General features: G+C 37.5%; 1 protein-coding gene across 1 annotated transcript in view; it reads right to left on the bottom strand.

Annotated features, from left to right (window-relative positions):
- The window catches only part of TMC1 (transmembrane channel like 1), a 148210-nt gene that overhangs the window by 46111 nt on the left and 79802 nt on the right, over nucleotides 1-22297 (bottom strand). Inside the window, exons 8-10 of the mRNA XM_054658138.2 lie at nucleotides 17921-18063; nucleotides 1996-2140; nucleotides 1163-1357 (exon numbers count right to left, since the gene is read on the bottom strand). Coding sequence (XP_054514113.1) covers nucleotides 1163-1357; nucleotides 1996-2140; nucleotides 17921-18063 — 483 coding nt within the window. The remainder of the gene's footprint in view (nucleotides 1-1162; nucleotides 1358-1995; nucleotides 2141-17920; nucleotides 18064-22297) is intronic.

The raw sequence follows: 22297 nt of genomic DNA, 5'->3' as shown, positions 1-22297 counted from the left end.
TAAATGCTTTGAGGTGTTCCTACATTTTTCATTTTAAATAAATAAAAGCCCTCTGCTAAATTACTTATATTTTACAAGTTTTTATGACATGACTGTATATTAAAGTCTTTAAAATATCTAGTCCCATCTCTATTGGTACCACTTCTGAAATACTCAGAATGTTATTTGGAACCTTTTTCTGTAAGTAGATTATATCATTTGCTGTCTAAGATTTTTTAGAAAATTCTATGCTTATAAAGACATATTTTAATTCTTTTGATCTATACTGTTCTGCAAAAGTTTCAGTGTGGGAAGTCTACACTTCCCACAGCCTAAATCTGCATATACTTTGAAAATGCCCAAGCTCAAAATGACGTCACATCATACACACAAGCATTTTATGAACGGGAACAGACTCTAGCAACTACTCATGACCAATGATTTTCTGATTCTAAATGATCTATGTCTAACCTCCTTTCTCTGATTCACTAAATGGGCAGATACTCTAAAGGCAAATTACGGTCATAATGTTTAATTCCTGGAAAAGAGCTGGCCTTCTTCATTTGAATAGCATTTAGAGGGAGAGAAAGTAAGGTACAGGACAGGAGGAAATGGAGATGGAGATGCTGCAGTTAGGCTTCTAATGAAAACAGAGGGAAGCCCAGACATGCCCAAAGGTGGAGAAGCAATCTGAGTGTTTCCAGTGAGATCAACATAGGAATCAGTGGCTTTATCATGGCTGCTTCAAAAAGTTCAGGCAACAATTTGATCTTTTAATGACAGATGAAGGACTTGCAGAGAAAGCAGCAAGAGCCTTGGACTCGAAGTCAAGATTCCTAGGTTCTCACCCTGACTCTTCTCCTAACTCTGTGACCATAAACATATAATGCAATCTCTTGAGATTTATCATTCCCATCTGTAAAACATAATGATTAGACTACGTGTTTTTAAATATCTTTTCTGATTCTAACTTTCCATCATGTCACAAAATGAAAACAGACAGTCCAGATTTAGAAATAAGACTAGAATAGAATGGAAAATGAGCAACAGGGTTGGTTAACTGTAAGGGCAGGATAGGGGATAGGTAAAGGGTGGCCTTTTTAAATGTTCCATCAAAGAAACATAACCCACAAAAGAAACAAATGTCAGGTTCTAAGCACATAAAAAGCATGCAGAGACGAACTTCATTTTTTTCCCACCACCCAAGGGTGTCAGGATCTTGCTGTGCAAATTCCTGGGATCGCTTCACAGCCCAAAAGATGAGGTATCCACTCCCTCCAAGTGTTAGAAACACGAAGAAGTTAGCCAGAAACCTCAGGAATCTGATCAAGTGGACGTTTTCTTCTACTTGGGCTGCTTTTTCTTCTGTGATAGCTTCCTGTATCCATGAAAACAAACAAACAAACAAAAACCCAAAATAGAATATCTTAGCTACATTTTAAAAGTATCAAAACCTCAAAAGTTATTTTTACAATCATCAGAATGTGAGGAATGACAATGTAAACTAAATCTGAGACTCCACAAACCAGGTGAATATTGCCAACAAACGATGGCAAGTAAGACAGAAGGAAGAATTCTTGCAAACAAACTGTGATTGCTCTGATATTAGGATAGTCTTCACTCTAAAAATCTTCATTCCAGTGAATTAAAAAAAAACTACAAAATAATGTTTTAGGGTCACTTCAATATTATGCTTATTCCTGTAAATAATTAGTGAACATTGTTCTAGTTTTTAAAATATCTTATTCTGATTACTCATGGTCCTATTTCAATCCAGTAATATTATTTTATTACCAGATTTAGAGAAGAGAAGTCTTCAAGGAATAATAGTGCTGTTGTGGGTCATGGAAGATTTTCCAGTTATAATCAGAACCATGGCAAGATCTTGGTAGGCAGAAACCATGAGTTAATCTTTCATGTAAATTGTCAAGATACTGCACTACTGGACCAGATGGAATGCCTCCAATTTTACTCTTAGAAATACAAACAGCAGGTTTTTGAAGTTGGTGCCTCTACCTTAAAGTTCATTGTGATAGAATTAAATTTGTTGTCTGCTGTTTCAGGATTGCCGATCAGGTAGTCCCAGCTGGTAAAGACCTTCCAGCTGAAATTGAAAGTGTTGTCATCTCCACCTCCATCATCACCAATGTTTTTGGTCATTCTGCAAAAACAGGAAGTTTAACCCAGCAGCCAGAAAAAATGAGATAGGGGAAATAGCAACAAAACATGATCATGAGTGTTGAAGTGGAGAAGCAATAGCAAAAAGACATATATTTTATAACAAGTTTGTTCTAATGACCAGAAAATAGTTTCTTTTTAAATTTTATTTTTGTTCAGTTGTTGAAATTATGCACTTTCTAGGCCTTCAAGATTAATAAACTACTAAGCACTGAAGATTTGAATAATTCAACATGTATATAAAAACATATTTTTATGTGTTTTGTTTAACTGAGATAATTAGTTCTTAACCTTTGGTAGGACAAGAATTTCTTTACGAATATGATGAAATCTATTGAATCCCTCCCCAGGGGAAAAGAAACATATGTACTGACTTTTACATTGCTCCACACAACTTTAGTTGGTTCCCAGACCATCTGAAGCCTCTGGATGGACTAAACCAGGCAAAGAAACTCCTATGTAAATTTTAATTCCCCCTAGAATCTCATCCCAAATAGAGATTACATTGAGTACATTAAATTTCCATCTACTCTACAATTCTTGAATAAAAATCAACATTTTTATACAACCTGAATGCCAAGTGGTTTTATATGTATATATATGTGATTTTATATATATTTTAATCAGTAATTATATGTGTGTGTGTGTATATATATGTGTGTGTATATATATATGTATTTGCATGAAGAGCTTAAAATGCATTTACTCACAGGTTTATTTTAGTGGTTAGAGATCTATATCCTATATACTCCACTTCCTTTTTTCCCTTTCACTATAAATAGCAAAATTAAAATTTCATATGGCACAAATTATAAAATGGTCCCATAAGGTTTTGGTTTTTAAAATATTATAGTCATATAAACCCCAAAGAAGAAAGGGGCACAATGACATAAAGCTGACATTGTAGGTTGACAGGTATCTCTAGATCATCTACATTCCCCCACTATTAGCCACACTTATCATGGAGGCTCATACATTTTAAATAGGCTAGCATGTAAGGAAAAATTACAGATCATTATTCCTTTCATCCATCTACCACTTTACCCTTTGCAAATGGTGATTGTGTGTGCTTTCACATTTGTTCTCTTTAAAATCTCAGCAAGAAGTCAAGGTAGTTACTCTCCTTTTTCAGATAAGGAAGCTGAAGCTCAAAGGCATGAAATAATTTTCTGGACATTATCCAGCAGTGAACCACAGAGATAAGTCAAGGGCTCAGATTTTCTGACTTTGCTCCAGTGCTCAAGCTAGGACACCATGAGGTATGAAAAGCCATACAAAATGCTTTTTTTTGGAGGTCAAAAAGGGTTGAAAGCAGATATTCCCTATGGTTTAACCTAGGGAGAAAATGACTTATTTGATTAATATGCCACTATCCAGTTTTTGCACTGTCATTGACCAAGGGCAGGGCTTCAAGTAAAAATGGCCACTTGGCAGATAAGTTTTGAATGGAGTTTTATCACTGGCAAAGTTTTGAGCTGAAGACAGCCTCCCAGGGAAGGGAGCCCGAACTGAATGAGCAGACTGGGAATATCTAACATGTGGGAAAGGGTGTGAAAAGAAGTGGAATACTGAAAGGAATAAGGAAAGATGCCCAAGGCAAACCTGCTTGCAACACATTTTTATTGAGATATGGCCATGATAGCTATAAGCTCTACTCTTTGTCTATAGAGCAAAATGTATACAAATTTATGAAAACTGCTCATTTTTTAAGATTGCTATCATTTTCAACCACCTTATCTGAGAAGCAATCTCAATACATCATTTGCTTTGCCAGGGGAGTTAGCAAAGGCAATTCTAGCATATATGTTGTTGCCTAAGGTGTTTCTTTTTGTTTGTTTTGTTTTTGTTTTTGTTTTTGTTTTGAGGAGGAGTCTTCTCTGTCGCCCAGGCTAGAGTGCAGTGGCGCGATCTTGGCTCAATGCAAGCTCCGCCTCCCGGGATCACGCCATTCTCCTGCCTCAGCCTCCTGAGTAGCTGGGACTACAGGCGCCCGCCACCATGCCTGGCTAATGTTTTGTATTTTTAGTAGAGACGAGGTTTCACCATGTTAGCCAGGATTGTCTCGATATTCTGCCTCGTGATCCACCCACCTCGGCCTCCCAAAGTGCTAGGATTACAGGCATGAGCCACCGCGCCTGGCCTGCCTAAGGTTTTTATACTGAATTTCTTGACTTGGACAAGTTTGCAGCTCCATTTATACCCTGAGGTCATTTGGTTATTTCATGGGTGCATGTGGAGGTTTTTAACAAATCAAATAAATGCCTCTTTAAATCCTAAACCAACAGGGTCACTATAATGTAGCCTCTGCTAAAATGAAAGTTGAGAAGAGGAAGGGGATTGAGAGGCAGGTAGGAAACAATTTTCTAGAAGCCCACAGGATAAGACCACACAAGAAAAAGAAAATTACTGTAATAGCGATACTAAACAACATGTGGACTAGTTCTCTCTTTTCCATGGTTTTAGTTACTTGTGATCAATTCATGGTTCCAAAAATATTAAATGGAAAACTCTAGAAATAAACAATTCATGTTTTAAGTTTTATGATGTTTCGAGTACTGTGATGAAATTCCTCACCTTCCCACTTCACCCTGACCAGGATGTGAATTCTCCCTTTGTTTAGTGTGGATGCATCCTGTGGATACAATAGTATACCCATGTTGTTAATAGTCCTCTCAGTTATCAGACTCACTATTACAGTAAGGCAATGCTTGGGTTCAAGCAACCCTTATTTCATGTAATACTCTCAAAGTGCAAGAGCAGTGATGCTGGCAATTCAGATATGCCACAGATAAGACTTAAAGTGCTTCCTTTAAGTGAAAAGGCAAAAGTTTTTGACCTAATAAGGAAGGAAAAGAAAATCATACACTGAGGTTGCTAAGATCTACAGTAAGAACAAATCTTCTATCCATGAAATTGTGAAGAAGGAAAAAGAAATTAATGATAGTTTTGCTGTTGTACCTCAAACTGTAAAAGTGATGGTCACAGTGTGTGATTAAAATTTAGTTAAAGTGGAAAAGTCATTAAATATGCGGACCGAAGACATGAAAAGAAACATGTTCCAACTGACAGCAATAGAATTTGCTATCCTTAGTTTTAGGCATCCACTGGGGGTCTTAGAACATATCCCCTGAAGACAAGAGGGTGCTACTAATGTAAATTATTTTTCCCCCAGATAATTTTTTAATTATTATTTTTTTCTTTCTAATTTTTATTTTAGGTTCAGGGAATGCATGTGCAGGTTGCTTACATGGGTAAATTGCATGTTGTGGGGGTTTGGTGTATCAATTATTTCATTACTCAGATGATGAGCGTAGTAACCAATAGGCAGTTTTTCAATCCTCACCTTGCTCCCACTCTCCACCCTCACATAGGCCCTGGTGTCTATTGTTCTCTTCTTTGCATCCATGTGTACTCAATGTTTAGCTTCCATTTACAAGTGAGAATATGAGGTTATTTGGTTTTCTGTTCCTACATTAATTCACTTAGGATAATGGCCTCCAGCTTCATCAATGTTGCTGCAAAGACATAATTTAATTCTTTTTTATGGCTGCATAGCATTGCATGGTGTATATATACTACATTTTCTTCATCCAGTACACTGTTGACGGACATCTAGGTTGATGCCATGTTTTTGCTGTTTTGAATAGTGCTGTGGTGAACATATGAGTACATGTGTCTTTATAGTACAATGATTTCTACTCCTTTGATATTTACCCAGTAATTGGATTGCTTGGCTAAATGGTAGTTCTGTTTTGAGTTCTTTGAGAAATTTTCAAATTGCTTGCCACAGTGGCTGAACTAATTTACATTCCCACCAACAGCATCTAAGTGTTCCCTTTTCTCCACAGTCATGCCAGCATCTGTTTTTTGTTTGTTTGTTTGTTTTTAACAATAGTCATTTTGACTGGTGTGAGATAGTATCTCATTGTGGCTTTACTTTGCATTTCTCTAATGATTAGTAATGTTGAGTAATTCTTTATATGCTTAATGGCCGTGTGTGCCTTCTTTTGAGAGGTGTCTGTTCATGTCTTTTGCCCATTTTAATGGTTTTTTAGGGTTTTGTTTTGTTTTGTTTTTGCTGGTTAGTTTAAGTTCCTTATAGATTCTGGATATTAGACTTTTCTTGGATGCATAGTTTGCAAATATTTTTCTCATTCTGTTGGTTGTCTGTTTAGTCCGTTGATAAATTCTTTTGCTGTGCAGAAGTTCTTTAGTTTAATTAGGTCCCACCTATCAATTTTGGTTTTTATTGCAATTGCTTTTGGAGTCTTCTTAATGAAGGATTTGCCAGGGCCGATATCCAGAATAGTATTTCCTAGGTTTTCTTCAAGAGTTTTTATAGATTAGTTTTAAAAACTAAAAATTTATAGTTTTCGATTTTACATTTAAGTCTTTAACCCACCTTGAGTTGATTTTTGTATATGGTGAAAGGAAAGAGTCCAGCTTTGATCTTCTGGATAGGGCTATCCAGTTATTCCAATGCTGTGTATGACCCAGGGAGTCCTTTCCCCATTGCTTGTTTTTGTTAACTTTGTCAAAAATCAGGTTCTTGTACATGTGCAGCTTTATTTCTAGATTCTCTAACCTATTCCATTGGTCTATGTGGTGGTTAATATTAGGTGTCAACTTGATTGGATTGAAGGATGCCTAGATAGCTGGTAAAATATTGTTTCTTGGTGTGTCTGTGAAGGTGTTTCCAGAGGAGACTGACAGTTGAGTCAGTGGACTGGGAGGGGAAGACCCACCCTCAATGTGGGTGGGCATCATCTAATCAGCTGCCACAGTGGCTAAAACAAAGGAGGTGGAAGAAAGTGGGGTAAGCTGGCTTGCTGAGTCTTCTGGCTTTCATCTTTTTGCTGTACTAGATGCTTCCTTCCATCCTCCTGTTCTTGGATATCAGACTCCAGGTTCTTCAGCATTTGGATTCTGGGACTTACACCAGTGGTTTGCCAGGGGCTCTCAGGCCTTCAGCCACAGATTGAAGGCTACACTGTCGGTTTCCCTGCTTTAGAGGCTTTTGGACTCAGACTGAGCCACTCTTGGCTTCTTCCTTCCTCAGCTTGCAGACGGCCTAACACGAAACTTCACCTTGTGATCATGTGAGCCTTTCTCCCTAATAAGCTTATGTATATATATATATATATATATATATATATATATATATATATATATCTCCTATTAGTTCTGTCTCTCTAGAGAGCCCTGACTAATACAGTCTATGTGCCTGTTTTTCTATCAGTATCATGAGATTTTAGTTACTGTAGCCTTGTAGCATAGTCTGAAGTCAGGTAGTGTGATTCTGATGCCTCCAGCTTTTTAAATTTTTTTTACTTTTTAGCTTGTGATAGCTTTGGATATTCAGGGTGTTTGGGTTCCATATGAATGTTAAATAGTTTCTTCTAACTCTAAAAACTGTTATTTGTATTTTGATAGGAATAGCATTGAATCTGTAAAGTGTTTTGGGTAATATGGCCATTTTAACAATATTAATTCTTCCCATCTATGAGCATGGAATTTTTCCATTTGTTTGTGTCATTTCCGATTTCTTTAAGCTATGTTCTGTAATTCTCATTGTAGAGATCTTTCACCTCCCTGGTTAGCTATATTCCTAGATATTATATTCTTTTTGTGGCTATTATGAATGAAATTGCATTCCTGGTTTGGCTTGGACAATATTGCTGTATAGAAATGTACATTGGTTTTTTATTCTGAAACTTTGCAGAAGTTGTTTATCAGATCTAGGAGCCTTTGGGCAGAGACTATGTGGTTTTCTAGGTTTAGAATTATATTGTCCACAAAGAGAGATAGTTTGACTTCCTCTCTTCCTATTTGCGTGCCTTTTATTTCTTTCTCTTGCCTAATTGCTCTGGCTAGGACTTCCCGTACTATGTTGAATAAGAATAGTGAGGGTGGGTATCCTTGTCTTGTTCCAGTTCTCAAGGATAATGCTTCCAGCTTTTGCCTGTTCAGTATGATGTTGGCTGTGAGCTTAACATACATGGCTCATTATTTTGAGGTATGTTCCTTCAATGCCTAGTTTGTTCAGAGTTTTTAACATGAAAGGATGTTGAATTTTATCCAAAGCCTTTTCTGCATCTATTGAGATGATCATGTAGTTTCTGTTTTTCATTCTGTTTATGTGATAAATCACATTTATTTATTTGTGTATGTTGAACCAACCTTGCATCCCAGGAATAAAGCCTACTTGATCATGGTAAATTACTTTTGGGAGTGCTGGTGGATTTGGTTTGCTATTATTTTGTTGAGGATTTTTGCATCTATGTTTATCAAGGATATTGGCCTGAAGTTTTATTTTCTCATTGTGTCTCTGCCAGGATTTGGTATCAGAATGATGCTGGTCTCATGGAATGAGTTAAAGAGGCATCCCTCCTCCTCAAGTTTTTGAAATAGTTTCAGTAGGATTGGCACCAACTCTTCTTTATACATCTGGTAGAATTTGGCTGTGAATTTGTCTGGTCCAGGACTTTTTCTGGTTGATAGGCTTTTTATTACTGATTCAATTCTAGAATTTGTTATTGGTCTGTTCAGGGTTTCAATTTCTTCCTGGTTCAATCTTGGGAGGTTATATGTTTTCAGGAATTTATCCATTTCTTCTAAGTGTTCTAGTTTGTGTGCATAGAGGTGTTTGTAATAATCTCTGAGGGTTTTTTGTGTTTCTTTTGAGTTGTTGGTAATGTCCCTTTTGTCATTTCTGATTGTGTTTATTTGAATCTTCTTTTTTCTTTATTAATCTAGCTAGTGGTCTATCAATCTTATTTATACTTTCAAATAGACAACTCTTGGATTTATGTACCTTTTGTATGGCTTTTTGTGTCTCAGTTTCATTCAGTTCAGGTCTGATTTTGGTTATTTCTTATCTTCTGCTAGCTTTGGGGTTGGTGTGCTCTTGTTTCTCTGGTTTCTCTACATGTGATGTTAAGTTGTTAATTTGAGATCTTTCTAACTTTTTGATGTGGGTGTTTAGTGCTATAACTTCCCTTTTAAACTGCTTTAACTGGGTCCCAAAGATTCTGGTATGTCATGTCTTTGTTCTCACTAGTTTCAAATAATTTCTTAATTTTTGCCTTAATTTCATTGTTTACCCAAAAGTCATTCAGGAGCAGGCTATTTAATTTCCATGTAATCATGTGATTTTTAGAGATCCTCTTGGTATTGATTTCTATTTTTATTGCACTGTGATCCAAGAATGTTGTTGGTGTGATTTCAGTTTTTCTTAATTTGTTGAGAATTGCTTTATGAGTGAGCATGTGGTTGATTTTATAGTTTGTGTCATTTGCAGATAAGAAGAATGTATATTCTGTTGTTGTTGGGTGGAGTGTTCTGTAGATGTCTGTTAGGTCCATTTGGTCATGTGTTGAGTTCAGGTCCCAAATACCTTTGTTAGTTTTCTGCCTCAATAATCTGTCTAATACTGTCAGTAAGGTGCAGAAGTCTCTCGCTATTATTGTGTAGTTATCTAAGTCTTTTTGTGGGTCAAGAACTTATTTTATGAACCTGGGTGTTCCAGTGTTGGGTACATATACATTTAGGACAATTAAGTCTTCTTGCTGAATTGAATCTTTTATCTTTATGTAATCCTCTTCTTTGTCCCTTTTTGATTATTGTTAGGTTAAAGTCTGTTTGGTTTAAAATAAAAATAACAAGCTCTTCTCTTTTTGTTTTCTGTTTGCTTGATAGATTTTTATCAATTTCTTTATGGCTTGATAGATTTTTATCAATCTCTTTATGGCTTGATGGATTTTTATCAATCTCTTTATTTTGAGCCTGTGGGTGTCACTGCATGTGAGATGGGTCCCTTGAAGAAACATACAGTTGGTTCTTGCTTCTTGATCCAACTTGCCATTCTGTGCCTTTTGAATGTGGCATTTAGCCCATTTACATTTAAGGTTAATATTCATATGTGAAGATTTGATCCTGTCACAGTGTTGTTAGTTGGTTGTTATGTGGACTTGATTGTGTAGTTGCTTTATAGTGTCAGTGGTCTATGTACTTATGTGTGTTTTTGTGGTAGTTGGTAACAGTTTTTTATTTCCATATTAGCACTTCCTTAAGGACCTCTTGTAAGGCAAGTGTGATAGTAATGAATTCCTTTAGCATTTGCGTGTCTGAAAAGGATTTTAATTCTCCTTTGCTTATGAAGCTTAGTTACGCTCGATATGAAATTCTTAGTTGAAATTTCTTTTCTTTTAGGATGGTGAATATAGGCCCTAATCTCTTCTTGGTTGTACTGCTTCTGCTGAAAGGTCTGCCATTAGTGTGATGGGTTCTTTTTATAGATGTCTTTCCCTTCTCTCCAGCTGCCTTTAATATTTTTTCTTTTGCATTGACCTTAAAGAATCTGAGGGCTATGTGTCTTGGGGATGGTCATCTTTTATAGGATCTTGCAGGGGTTCTCTGAATTTTCTGAATCTGAATGTTGACCTCTCTAGTGAGGATGGGGAAATTTTCATAGGCAGTACCCTCAAATATGTTGTCTAACTTGCTTTCTCTCTCCCCCTCTCTTTCAGGGATGTCAGTGAGTCATAGGATTGGTCTTTTTACATAATTCTGCATTTCTTGGAGGCTTTGTTCATTCCTTTTTATTCTTTCTTTTTTATTCTTGTCTGACTGAGTCAATTTGAAGAACCACTTTTGAGCTCTGAGATTCTTTCCTCAGCTTGGGCTGTTCTGCTCCTGATACTTCCAATTGTATTATGAAATTATTGTAATGGGGTTTTCAGCTCTATCAGATCAGCTTGGTTCTTAAAATGACTATTTTGTCTTTCAGCTCTTGTATTGTTTTACTGGATTCTTAGGTTCATCGTATTGGGTTTTAACTTCCTACTAAATCTCAACAATCTTCATTGCCATCCAGACTCTGAATTCTATGTCTGTCATTTCAGCCATCTCAGTCTGATTAAGAACCATTGCTGGGGAGCTAGCATGGTCATTTGGAAGTGAGAACACACTCTGGCTTTTTGAGTTGCCCCAGTTCTTTTGCTGGTTTTTTCTCATCTGTGTGAGCTGATGTTTCTTTAATCTTTAAAGTTGCAATTCTTTGATGCCTTTGAGGGTTTGACTGTGATATAAGTTAGGTCTAGTCAACTGGCTTCATTTCTGGCTGATTTCAGGGGACCTGGGCTCAGCTCAGCACTCCTGGACTGTGTGCTGTAACCCAATGGTATAGGACCAGGCACACAGCTTTGTTCTCTGGCCTCTCAAGGTTAAACACCTGCTGTGCTGAAGGAGCTGACGTGTTTCCAGTCTGTTAACAACAATGCTCCATGAGGGTTGCTGGCAACAGTGCTTTGTCGGAGCAGTGGCAGTGGGGTCTGTGCTCATGTGTTGGTGGCAGCAGAGCAGCAGGGTCCATGCATACCTGCGTGTTGGCAAAGCAGAGGGGGGAGGCTGCAGGTGGTTGTGTGCGGGTGGAGGCTTGTCTTCAGAAGCTCTCCAACAGTTGGGTGGGGTCTGCCAACAAAGAAGCTATGATGATGGCCTTTAGGAAGTGCCCCAGTTGGACATCCAAGCCTGTGCTGCAAGTGGGCACAGCCTGGCATGAACCTCAGGAAAGGCTGGCAGACAAGGGAGGCACTCAGATCAGAATGGCCTCATTCCATGGGCAAGACAGCCCTGCTCTGTATTGGTCTGACAGTCAACAAAGGCCAAAGCCTACAGGGGCATGGTGAGTCTTCAGGGATGGGTGTCCTTGGCTGTGCTCTACTGCAGTCCTTCCTTTGCCAAATCCTCTGAACTCCACACAGTCTGCAGTCCTGTCCCTGTCAACTCTTCAAGCAGCTCCCCCTATCAGTTCAAATATCCATGGGGGTCATTGAGACTCCTGCAGCTAGAATTATGGAGGTCCATAGTGAGAGTGGGCTACTCCACGCCTATTTAACTCTCCCTTCCTTAGGAGACACTCGGAGCCAGGAATGAGTCCTAGAACTCATTCCTGAGCATAGCATTCCAAGCTTCCTCTAACTTCAGCACAGAGTCTACATCCTTCCTCCATCCACTCTCAATGCCTCCCTTCTGAAGATCTACTTGGAGTGTGCCAATCTTCTTAATACCCTGGTTTCTCATTGGGAGAAGCTCTTCCTGGCTGCATCTTGTTAGCCATCTTGGCTCTTCTCAACTATTTAAAATTCTTGAGGATGAAGAAGCTGTAGCAAATATTTGACTGCAGAGGATAACAACAACATAAAATTATACTACATTGGCCAAAACCACTGGTCATTTCTTTGTTTACAATATTTCCCCAACTGAGCACCACAGAGGCAAGGACTTTATTTTGCTCACCATGAAATACCCAGGTACTGGATAGTTCTCTTAGATTACCCATTCTAGGTGTTCCACAAATAGTAATCAAATGAATGAATACATGAATTGTCATTCTAGAAGTAAACTTAGCACTGGAAAGAGCCTCATCAAGTAAATACATACAGCATAAATTGCTTTTTTGCATGGCACAATACATATAATAAATGCATACCACATATGCTTGTTATTCTATCACTGTTTAGTTCTGTCTTTGTCATTATGATAGGTTTTGACAATATCACCTCACTTTGTAAATAGCTGCCATTCTTTGTGAACTACTACTATCCTTATTAGTCCATGCTTGCAAGAAGACAGTTTTTTATGTTGAGTTTTAAAATCTAGATGCAATTCATAGAGTAGTAATATAAAATGGAAGGTGGTGACTTCATGTCTTTCATACCTCGTTGCTTTTCTGCTCCAAGCATTTTTGAAATAAGGTCAACTATAGTTTGAGGAAGATGAGATAATCATATGTTTTGTGGGATTTGCCAGAATATCATGCCCTGTAGGCCAGGTCCACTTACCCTTCCATAACTTTCTCTAGGGTCTGAAATTCATCATCACATACATCAAACATTATGATCTCCAATGAAAATATCTCTGAGAAGTAAAATATTAGACTGGGGTCTATGAGGTACTCTGACTGCTTTCTACTAAATAGATAAGGAGAAATTCCTTCGACAAAGAAAAAAATTAATTGGGGGTGGGAAAATGGGGAGGAAAAAGAAACAATTTCAATGTTAAGAAATTAAGGATGTCAAGAGACATGGAAGATATTTAAGCAGAGTATCAGGTAGGTCATAACTGTCTGGGTAAACATGTACCAAAGAAGTGAAAAGAAAATGGACAAAGGCACTGACATCTAAGTAGAAGGAAGAAAATAAAGTCTCGTTGATTTAGAAATGGTGTGTGTGAAGCTGGCCATGATTTATCTTGGAATATGCAAGAGTCTTGTAGAACAAGGACTTGGTTTTGATAAGTTTAATTTTTTTTTTAACAAAACGTTTGGTCACATGAGTCACATCAAGGCCATAAAACTCTAAGGGAATTTAACAACAGACAAGAAACTATTTTAATACAGAATTTTTAAAAATAAAAAGGCTACCCAGGACAAGACAGAGACATCAGTCTATATTGATGACTGTTATCATCAATATAGATGAATCCACATCAGAAATTAGAAAAGCTAAGTGCTGAAATTAAAGCAAGGTGTTCAAAGTTCAGTTATGCAAATTACTGGGCATTTGAACTTAGTGAAATCCTCAAACTCTGCTGAGCCTTAATTTCTCCATCCATCCAATAGGAATAACTAATGGGTACTCAACACAGTATATAAGATTGGTGGGAGGAACACCTTGGCCTACGTAAGGAGAAGCACAGTACAGAGAGGTGGCAAGGTGTAAGGAGTAGAAGATATCTTTTGAACTAGAAAACTCTAAATTCAAAGAGGTCTTATAGTCAAATGACCTTGTGCAGTTCATTTAGGATCTCTGAGTTTTATTTCATTATCTGTAAAATTATAAAACTAATAGCTACTTTGCGATGTTTAGGGATTAGAAGTAATGTAATTTAAACTGATTCATGAGAGATGCTCAACAGATGTGAATTATTATTATTTCAAGTATAAATTATAATTATTGTTGCAGCTCCAGAAATATGGATGAACATACTGTCATTTTGCCAAATTTAAAAATATTTATCTGCATGTGTTGAGGTTGGTTTGTGATATATGTAGTTTATAATATATATCTCATATATATATAATCTACATTATAGTCTATGTAGACAAAAATTTTGACACCATTTAAGGGTTACATATAGCACATGATTTAAGTATCCAAGAATATTTGTTAGTCCATTCTATGAGTATTATTATAGCCAGGATCATAAACAGAAAAATTATATCTAATCCCAGGGAGCCCTGTGCTGAGTTTTTGCTGTTTGTCTCCCCAAATGTCATGTAGAGATTTGATCTCAATGTTGGAGGTAGAGCCTAATGAAAGGTGTTTGGGTCATAGGGGAAGATTCTTTATGAACAGATTAATGCCTTCTTTTGCAGGGGATAGTAAGTGAGTTCTTATTCTATTAGCTCCCACGACAGCTGGCTGTTTAAAAGAGCCCAGCACCTCCCCATCTCTCTTTTGCTTCCTATCTCACCATCGTGATCTCTGCACATGCTGGTTCCCCTTTGCCTTCCACCAGGAGTGGAAACAGCTGAATCACTCACTTGATGCAGAAGCTGACTCCATGCTTCTTGTACAGTCTGTAGACTGTGAGCCAAATAAACCTCTTTTCTTTACAAATTACCAAGCCTCAGGTATTCCTTTATAGCAACACCAAACGGACTAAAACATCCTACAAACAGGAAAAAGTCTTGAAAAAGCCTTTAAGGATAAAATAGCTATGAGTTTCTTATTAAGACATGCATTCTCAAAATGATTCAACTGCTTCCAGTAGTTTAGCTGCTGTAAAATAGACCAGTAAAACCCCAAATTTTTAGCTTAGAGAATTGTTTTTAACGGGAACAGTTGGGTTCTGATGTCAAGCCACATTTACTTTATGATATAAAACTTCAAACTAATGAGGACAATATTTAAATGAGCTGATGGTTTCCATGTTGTGTAACTTTATGTTATACTGTTTTAATTTGCTTTTAATACTTATGTAACTATATTTATCATGATTTCTAAGCATATGATGTGGTTGAAAATGTACGCTGACCTGGAAAGAAAAGGAAAAAAAAAAAGGATAAAAGAAATGAATGAAGGGAGGAAGAAGAAAAGGGAAGGACTTAAAACTAAGGTGACCAACCATCGGTGTTTGTTGGGGACTGAAAGGTTCTCAAATGCAAGACTTTCAGTTCTAAAACCAGGAGAATCCTGGGCCAACAAAGTTAGTCATCTTATCTTAAAATTTCAAACTATTTTCTTGGATTTCTATCTTTTTATTTTCTGATTTTGCTATTAAGTAACTAAAAATAGATATTTGCTCCCATTTTGTGGATGAGTATGCAGAAGCTAACAGAATGAGTACAGTGAAAAAATCTTGATGTAGCCTAGTCAATTTTAGAACTTAGGTTACCTTCTATTCCATTTGAGTAATGTATGTCATAAATCCGCTCAAACTTATTCCAAGAGAATATTTGACTGGGATAGGAGTAGGAAGAGATGATTAATGATTCTGTACAAAGATTTATATCTCATCAATTCTTTTTCTACTGAATATTCTCCCATGGGCTGGTGGTGGGGTGAGAGTGGTGTATTGTTTTTGAGTTGTCTTGCTGTTTGGGCAATGAGTTTGAACTTGTTAACCAGGTAAGGAGCAGCCAAAGGTCCATGCCAGAGGGAAGGTTCAAGGCCACACTGGTTTGGATGATATAACATGAATGACTTTGAGGGGGAAAATGTGGATTTGATGCCCTGCAGCTATCCCAAATGGCATCTTGGAGCAACTTTGAAAAAGCCACTACTTCCTCTAGAGCCACTCTACCCAACAGAGTGTTCCACCAGCAACATCTGGCTACTGAACAATTGAAATGCGACTGGTATAAAATACACACCAGATTTCAAAGACTTGATACCTTCCGAAAGGCAGAGAATATCTCAATAATAATTTTATATTGATTGTTTGTTAAAATGATAATACTTTTGATATATTGAGTTAAAGCAAATATATTTATTATTAAAATTAAATGTACCTGTCTATTTATTTAATGACTACTAGAAGTTTTAAACTTATATATGTGGCTTGCCTAGCACAATGCTGCTCTAGATACTTTAAATTCATCTGCCAGAAAATCATTTATTAAATATACAAATCTACTGATGTACAACTGCATAACCATACATGACTGCCTTGTTTTAGGGATCTATAATGTGGCCTCAACTCCTACCATGCTGGCTTTTTTTCTTAAATAAGCCTATGAATTATAGGCTAATAAAATATAATATAGCCTAATAAAATATAGCCTAATAAAATTGTTAACATTTGTTGAATAATTTTCCCATCCAGGCATATTCTAAGTGCTTTGTTTGTATTAATTCATTTAGTCCTCACATCCATTACACCTCTATTACCAAGGGGAAACAGGAGAACAAAGCAGTTGAGCCATCTGTTAATGATTGTATAAATACATACATGGTAGAGCTGGGATTTGAACCTAGGCAGAATGGCTGTGGGGTACACAGCCTGCACAGTTACCGGAATAAAAGCTGAGTCATCAGACATGAGAAACTATTCTTCTCCACTGACCACAGAAACTAAAGGAGCAACACAGAAATGATACTCATGAGGCCTCAGTAATGTAAATGATACCTCTGACTTCAGCCCAACCAGAGCAACATAGTCAAAAGACTAGAAAATATCTTTGATTTTTGGAATGTGATAGTAGTTTATCTGATGGACAGTCTCTTATATTTGAGGTCTCTGATTACACTTTAGCAGGTTGATAAATATCTCAGATATAGGATTTCCTATAAGGTTTTAAGTCCTAAAAGAGCTTAAAAATGAAATATGGCAGTTTTCTCTGGAGGAACAAGTAAGTGAGGCAGGTTTAGGACACAAAGTGTGTCACAGACTGCTTCAGAGAGCTCCTGCTTAGGGTGACTTTGCACTTTTCCCCTCTTAGACCCTCAGGCTGAGGGGCCTCCTACAATGAGGGGAAAAGCTCATTCATCTTGCACATAGTCAAATAAAAGAATGGCGACCTTACTTGAGATGTTTCAACTCTTCTCGTAAACTAGTTCAAAAAAAATTGGCTAAAGGTCATTTTTTAAATATATAAACCCAAATAACTCTGCTAGGCTTCTGCAGTCTTTAAGTGGAGTATTATAAATATATTTTAGGCAGGGAGAAAAATGAACTGCAGTAATATCAGTTCTCCAGTGAAATTCTTCCCCATACTCCAATAAATCTTTTCCCAAGACAAACCATGATTATACAGTTGATTGTGATGGTTTCATTGGGGACCATTCATTTTTGCTGTCTTACACAGCTAAAATTTTTTGAATGAGTGATTATTCTGGTTTTTTAAAAAAATGAGCAGAGAACAATAGATTCTGCCTATTGAGCTGATTCTGCAAGTTACAAACCTCTCTGCACGCAAAAGAGGGACCAGCAGCTGTTTTCCTGTCTTGCTGGCAACATTAATTCACACCTTCAAGTACAAAAATACACATTTAAAAAATATGTTTAAACACAAGATAGGCATGCAAGCATTGGTCTGACCCCATGAGATGACTCAAAGGCCTGTGTTTATGTTCAGTTCTTTTGAAGATGTAATAGTCTAACATTAGTGTTGGTATTAAAACTACATTTCATCTCTTACAGACTCTGTTTCCTTTAGACATAAAATAGCAACAAAATTATATCCAATCCCCAAATTAATCCCTCCATTTGATTCCAGAAATCATTATTTGCTTCCCAAAAGACAAATGAAACTTACGCTTTGAGGACAACCAGAAAGCTGTATCCAATGCACATAATCCCCACTAGAAAATAGGAGAGCGGCAACCTGAAATTCATCCATCCAATTGTTCGTTTATTGTCATAATAGCCATAAAAGAGAACGGAATATTGTGCCAAACCCTGAAATCCAACAACAAAGCCACTTAGCAGTTGTCGTGAAGAGCAACTCAAAGGAAAAGATCAACTCGTAAGAGAAATAACAAAATGACATTAATTTTCAAACTTGGGTCACAGCTCTGACATGAGCCCTATTGTTTTGCTCCATAAAGTGAATGTTTCAGCTGCCATGTTGATTGGCAGCTTTTCAGTTTATTTGAAAATCAGTGACTTCTAAATAGATAAAATTTTTAAGCAAATACAGGCTTGCTCAGCTGTGGAGCCATTACCGTGAAATGCCCTTTGATTTAAACATCAAAACACATTTCGTGGTATCATTAGATTTACGATTTTAAGAGTTTGCTTAATACTAGGGGATGGGGATCTGAAAAATGCTTCCTCAAAGTGCTGTGGCAGATTTCCATTTCCAATCACCTGACCATAATTAGATCAGTTCTTCTTAAACCATAGAGGTTATGTCTCAGCTCTCACTTCACAAAAATCAAAGAGCAGGTGGGATGACATTGGAACTCATCTGCACACTTCCCATTCATCAAGACTATCACAGAATTCCCATATAACAAGCATGTTTACTTGTGCATTAGATTCTCGTTCCTAAAAATTATCTGCCAGGGTTGAAATCACCCTCTCTCAAAGCCACCTGAATAACTCCCTCTTTATTCTCAGAACATTGGCATATTCTGATGCTGCTTCCTTTATAATATGCACCTTTTCTCTTCCTCACATTCACTGTGTTTTTCACTTTCAGCATTGAAGCATTGTTACTGTATCACTACAGCTATCCACTCCCCAGCTCCCCTCTTACTTCTCTCTGACAATAACTATGTTTTGTGAAATGAGAAGATAATCACTTGTCAATATGGGGCTTCCTCTTGAGATCAGGTGAGTCAACCCTGAATCTTAGAAAACCCAACTGGTTGCCTTTGACATCATTTATACGAACCCAGGGACTTTGACACTCACAGCTGAAGAAGGGAAGTGAAGTGGGGGAGAGTGGAGGTGTGGAAAAGAAAGTAGAAATGTCGTAGATGCTAATTCCTAGAGGAAGAATTAAGAGAAGTAATTTAGAAAATTGCCTTAAACAAAGATCATGCGTAACTCAAATCAGAGGCCAACAGAGATCTGAAAAACTATTGCTTTCAAAATATGGGGCAAATTTTCTTAAATACTGTACTCTTTAAGAACTAGAACAAAATAAAATCTCCAAATAATCTCAGAGGAACTTGTGTGCTTAACTCGGGACTGCATGGAATGAATCACAGGTAAATACCAAAGGTCTGGGTTTCCCTGGGCCACACAGGCCTGTATCTGCATTTTTCAGTTTAAGAAAAAATAAAGCCAACTTGTGATGTTTAATTGTATGTGCCAACTTGAATGGGCCATGGGGTGTCCATATTAAACACTGTTTCTGGGTATGCCCGGGAGGGTGTCCCTGGATAAGATGATCAGTTAAATAGGTGGACTCAGTAAAGTAGATTGCCCTCCCCAGCATGGCTGGACATCATTTAATCCACTGAGGACAAAAAGAGGAAGAACAAAAGGAAGAAGGAGGGATTTGCTCCTTTTTCTCCTGCCTCACTCACTGCTTGAGCTGGGACATCTCATCTCCTCCTGCCCTCAGAGTGGGATTCACACCATTGGCTCCCCTGGTTCTCAGGCCTTCAGATTCAGACTGAATTACAGCACTGGTTTCTCTGGATCTCCAGCTTGAAGATGTCAGGTTAGAAGATTTCTCAGCCTCCATGGTTGTGTGAGCCTATTCCTCAAAATGAATCTCCTTTTATATCTGTAGTAAATCTATTATTTATATTAACTTATAAATTATATATATCAGCCAGACACGGTGACTCACACCTGTAATTCTAGCACTTTGGGAGGCTGAGGCAGGAGAATTGCTAGAACCCAGGAGGTGGAGGTTGCAGTGTCCCAAGATCACACCATTGCACTGCAGCCTAGGTGACAAAGTGAGACCCTGTCTCAAAAAAAAAAAAAACCAACAAATTTTATATGCATATATATATATATAAAGATTTATATAATAAATTTAAGTAATAATAATGATAAATCAAAATAAATTTATTATATAAATACTAGATTGATATAATAAATTTTATATATATATATGTATATGTGTGTGTGTGTGTATACATATCTTCTACTGGTTATATTTCTCTGGAGAACCCTGACTAGGATGCCATCCAACAGAACATTTGGGGATAAACAGCTAGTAGAAACCTCAAGCAGAGGGAGTGGGTGAGCTAATCTCATGTCTAAGATAAGACATGGATTGACCAACTCCCCAAGACCCAGAAATCTTTACCATAATTTTCCCCTCTCCTGCACACACAAAAATTCAATAGCTGCTATCACTATACCTGTTTTACAGATGAAGAAACTGAGCCTTAGAGAGGTTAAGTAATTTGTCCAAGTTCACATGACTAATGAGTGACAGTGTCTGAACTTGACCTGAGTCTAATCCAAATCCTATATGCTTAACCACTGCACTATACTGCTTCTCCTTTGCTTTCTTTATCCAGCAAGAGTTATATCATGCTAGTGCCATACCTTCTCAGTGAAAGAAAGGAAAGAAACAAGAAACTCTATGAACCCATCACAGACTTTGATCTATACCCTAGACTGGTCCCTGGTGGTGACAGGGCCTCTTGGAAAGAACCCCAGGCATCCCTTTTGAGAATATTTCAGAGGGGGTCACCCCCACCTGATATCTTTTATCTAATTCATAATGACAATTTTGGGATTAAAAGACACACCGAAAATATCATAAAAGGAGAAAGCAGATATAGAACAAGCATCTGGTGAGCTTGTTAGGTTAGCACAATAGCTACTGGGGGCAGCCAGCTCATCTGGCATAGGTACCATTCAACATATGTTTAATGGCTGGCACTTCATAAATATTAGATCATAACCAAAGCCCAAGAATGGTTCTGGTTTTGTTTTGTTTTGTTTTGTTTTTCTAGTTGGGGCAGGCAGAGTCATGATTAGTTCACAAAGGTTTCTGCAGTTTGCCTATTTGATATATATGAAGTCAAATCTATAAATGAATATTAAAAAGCACAGTTTTTGTTTATTTATTTTTAATTAATTAACTTTTTATTATACTTTAAGTTCCGGGGTACATGTGCATAATGTGCAGGTTTGTTACATAGGTATACATATGCCATGGTGGTTTGCTGCACCCATCAACCTGTCACCTACATTAGGTATTTCTTCTAATGCTATCCCTCCCCTAGCCCCTAACCCCCCAACAGGCCCCAGTGTGTGATGTTCCCTTCCTTGTGTCCATGTGTTCTCATTGTTCAACTCCCACTTATGAGTGAGAACATGTGGTGTTTGGTTTTCTGTTCCTGTGTTAGTTTGCTGAGAATGATGGTTTCCAGCTTCATCCATGTCCCTGCAAAGGACATGAACCCATCCTTTTTTATGGCTATATAGTATGCCATGGTGTATATGTGCCGCATTTTCTTTATCCAGTCTATCATTGATGGGCATTTGGGTTGGTTCCAAGTCTTTGCTATTGTGAATAGAAGACTTTAAAGTTTTTAAAGGCTTTATCCAATCCATCTTTGTAGCATATTGAGGGATGGCTTTAAATACAACTTGAAGGGCTTAGAAGGAGAACGCTCCTCATCTTTTACCCAGTGGCATGCCACACTCCACTCATCTTTCCCTGTCCCTTAAAACTACAGCAGCAGACATCTGGAAGTGACTAAAATAGCAATGACTCCTAGCCCAGCCAAGGTTCTATTCAATTTCGATATCAGCACGTGCTGCTTTCCCCATGGGAGCACTCTCCCACCCCAAAATCTGTGACAGAGAAACCAGAGTCAGAGCCAAGTTCCCAGTGAGCACAGAAAATTTCTGTCCAACTCTGGGGTGCCATGCTCGTGTGTTGTCTATTAAGACTCTAATTTCTGTTTGATTGCTGCAGCTGGTCCAGTCCATAATCACCAACACATTTCCACAAGAAAGACTGTTTTTATTATGGTTACCAGGACTCAATTCATGCATTTACTTTTCTAACTAACACTTATTGAGAACTTACTATTTGCCCAATATACATAGATGGATTAGGAGACAGGATTTCAGAGATCCCCAAAAGGCTCTGCATGCAAAACATCTCCTTCATAATTATTTGTTGCCTGAAATTATATTAAAACTGCATCCCTTTGGTGTTTCTCATGATTACCAAGAAATGTTCACCATGAAAGATAACACT

Source organism: Pan troglodytes, chromosome 11, assembly GCF_028858775.2.
Source record: "Pan troglodytes isolate AG18354 chromosome 11, NHGRI_mPanTro3-v2.0_pri, whole genome shotgun sequence".
In the NCBI taxonomy this organism is placed as follows: Eukaryota; Metazoa; Chordata; class Mammalia; order Primates; family Hominidae; genus Pan; species Pan troglodytes.
Note: the sequence above shows the minus strand (reverse complement) of the source record. Positions and strands in the feature narration are given on the sequence as shown.